The sequence below is a fragment of the Lactuca sativa genome, chromosome 5 (assembly GCF_002870075.4).
Source record: "Lactuca sativa cultivar Salinas chromosome 5, Lsat_Salinas_v11, whole genome shotgun sequence".
Lineage (NCBI taxonomy): Eukaryota > Viridiplantae > Streptophyta > Magnoliopsida > Asterales > Asteraceae > Lactuca > Lactuca sativa.
In genome coordinates, this window is record NC_056627.2 from 171,758,357 (window position 1) to 171,761,908 (window position 3,552).

General features: G+C 30.8%; 1 protein-coding gene across 1 annotated transcript; it reads right to left on the minus strand.

Moving 5' to 3' along the window:
- Window positions 1-1,391: 1,391 nt before the first annotated feature.
- Window positions 1,392-3,335, minus strand: LOC111885465 (auxin-responsive protein IAA14). Its single transcript, XM_023881722.3, has 5 exons — window positions 2,990-3,335; window positions 2,421-2,644; window positions 1,844-1,979; window positions 1,660-1,721; window positions 1,392-1,575 (listed from the first exon to the last, which is right to left on the minus strand). The coding sequence occupies exons 1-5, from the start codon at window positions 3,196-3,198 to the stop codon at window positions 1,538-1,540; spliced, it is 669 nt and encodes a 222-aa protein (XP_023737490.1). The 5' UTR covers window positions 3,199-3,335; the 3' UTR covers window positions 1,392-1,537.
- Between the last annotated feature and the right edge of the window lie 217 nt (window positions 3,336-3,552).

A 3,552-nucleotide genomic window follows, 5' to 3' on the forward strand; every position in this document is an offset into this window, starting at 1 on the left:
GTAGCTCGTTGTTAGTTTTGTACACATTCACTTCTTATGATTTCTTTAGGTTTTCTCACAACATCCTACATGAGGCAATAAATAGTAAGGTATTCGAGGTTTTCGGTGCTTATGGCCACCGCGACCTCAGGTGTTTTGGTTGCTTTAGTATTGTGGTTTAGATTATGTATTGTGTTAAGAGCTTCGTAACTTATTCATACGATCTCAGATTTTAATGATCTTCGTATCCACACATTCGTATTTGAGTCTACTACAACTTTTTCTTTAGATTACTTCCGCTAAACAGTAATATACTTCTAATTACGATCTACATAAAAACTCATTCATATATACTTTCATAAAAAAATGTATGGATATACACCATAACTAGAAATATACTACTTTTTAACGGGAGCAATTTAAAGGAAATATGTACTAGATTCAAATATGAACGTGTATATATAAAGATTGTTAATATCTAAGATTTTATGAAGATGTTACAATGCTCAAAACACGATACGTAAGCTAAACCACAAGATCGAAACAACCAAACAGCCGTGTTCGCGGTGGCCTTAAGCATCAACAACCTCAAACACCTCATTTGTGATTATCCCATATAAGATGTCGTGAGAAAAAAAACCCTAAAAAAAACCGATAACAGTTGGATGTTTACACAAATAAAGATTTTACAACAAATTAAAATCATTAAAACTAAATGTAAACAAACTGAAAAATATAGTATCATATTAAGTCATTTCTTCGATTTAACTGAAATAATTGGGTATAAAAACTAAATGTATAAAAAACAGTTAAACAAAAGAAAAATTCAATACTAAATATATATAAAATGAAAAATACAGTATTTTCCGTTAAATAAATCAATCGATTACCACCTATGATTTGGTAGAGAAGACGTTTAGCACGTATTGAGATTCACAAGCCAACACATGCATGTGAATGTGCCCACCATCATAAATCAAGCAATACCAAAAGAAGGTGACCAAAGTACCCATGAACATGCCACATTCATGCATCATATGTACTGCAATAATTGATCATGCATCCATCCATTGTAAACAAATATCCATGAGTAGAAACATGCACATGCCCTTGTTCCCTTCCACCATATATAATCCCATGCTTAATTATTCAATTAATTATTTTTGATTAAACTATAATTTAAAAGATATCAAGAATCTTGTGTATCAGAATATATATATATATATATATATATATATATATATATATATATATATATATATATATATATATATTAAGAATTTTGTTTTTCTCTAAAATTATATAAGAACTATTTATGAACTATTTACTACTAATCTTGTAGATAGTATTTGGGCAAAATATAGAAGATTTCCTTTAGTTACACACCACCACGAATTAAACGAAAAACATAATTAAACAAACAAACTCCTTGCTTATTGTTGATTACAAATGTCACAATTTTTTTATGAAGTCTATATACTATCAAACTTTAAACAAATGAAAACCCAAAAAAAGAAATTCAAACACAATAATGAAGATCTTGAAATAAGATCTGTTTTTAGCACCTGCTCTTGCATTTCTCCATTGCTCTTGGTGCTGAAAATGCATGGTAAACAAATAAATAAAGAAAATATATTGATGAAAATAAGACTAAAATTGTCGCGATTCTAGTGTTATTACCAAGCCCAATCGCATCCGATCCTTTCATTATTCGGAGCCTTTTGCATGAAGCCACAAACATCCTTCAAGGAATTTTGTTGAGTATTCAAAAATTTAGAATAATAATTAAGTTTCTCAAATATATATACGAGTATAATAATAATAATAATATAAAGAGATTATAGGGTGAGTAGTAAGAACATACTGCCATGGAACATCGCCGACAAGCATCCAATCACCATCCTTATCTTCGTAACTGGGAACATATTCTGAACTGTTCAGCAGATCCATCAACTTGCTTTCGTTCATGAAGTCTATCATTCCTTGTCTCCCATAATTTCCTATTATAAATATCGATCACGTTACTATTAGACACTGTAAAAAATAATATTTTGAATCACAACTACGTACATATAAACTTTATATAATGGAAACCGGCTGAGGTGGGTCGAATTTTAATCATAAAAAACAACTTAGAGTTAACTTTAGATATAAATATATATGTATAAAAATTCCCATTTGCTTTGTAATGATTCCAAGATCCACTTTCCATACCAAGTGCAGTAGTTATCATGTCAATAATTAAACATATATAGGTTTGTATATATTTAATTTGCTTTAGCTAATTGGTTAGCTTAATCATTATTGTGACTTGTGATCACTCATTTACTATAAATATACTTGTATGAAATCTTTTTGTTTAAATAAATAAATACAATAAAAGGTTCTACATAAATATGGTAAGTTATATAGAAGCGAATATTGCACAAGCATATACGTACCCATGGTGAAGGAACTAAACATTTTGGCCAAAGCATCGGCTAGTTCTTGGTAGCTTGTGTACATCTTTAGGTCAACCTTTCGAAGATATGGTGCACCATCCATTGAAACTTTCACGAAAGTTGCAGTGGTGGCAGCCACCTTCTCCGGTTCATCTGTGTTGCTCTTTTGAGCCATTATATTTTTCCGGTAGTTCCTCACTGGTGGCCAGCCTACCACTTGTGCTCTAATATTGATTAACATATAAACATTATTATTTATGGAAGAAATTGCCATCGTGTAGATAATTGCCATATATATGTGATACATTAACGGGAAGTGAAAAAGTAGTGTACAATTAGAATCTTTAAATTATCGTTTGAAGTTCTTATTAGTTAGAATTTTGGTAATAAAATCATAAAATCATAAGGAAACTCTACTTGGTTGGTTCAATTCCATTGTGAATCTAAATATTAGTATATTCCAGTGAAGAATTTAAAAGAAGCCAAAAAAGTTCATCTCACATATGGTTTTATGAGTCTTTTTGAGACAAAAAAATGTAAAAAGGAATGTAAATTAATGAAAGACTTACTTGGTTGGTGGTTTGACATGAGTTGTAGTGGAGGTGTTGTCGTTAGATGACAATGACTCATTTGGTTGAAGATTAAGCTTAAGATCAATGGTTTCAGAGAAGCCTCGTTTTCCAGTGGTTTTCAACATCTCCGCCTCGTTGCCACCACTGCCTCCACCGCCGCCACCAGGTAAGCCAAGGCAGAGCTCAGTCTCCTTTAGGTTCATCATGGCTCAAACAAGACTTGTTCAGCACTAGTTGTTGGTGATTGTGTTGTCGAATGGCTTTGTTTCTAATTGGTGTGAGATAAAAGAGAGAGAAAATTGTTTGATGAGAACAAAGAGAAGTGGTGTAGAGGTTCATGTGGTTATATATTACTCCCTTCATATAAAAAACTAATCCGATGTATTTATTATACTTGTTAAAAAATATATTTGTAGGGTCTAGATATTTATATATGATCCTTATATTAAGTATGATTTAGGTTATCAAAACTAATTATCTATATCCTAAATATATATTTATTGTTAACATGTAGAGATAATAAGTGAACATACAAATTCCAAATCTTAAAAAATTAATAA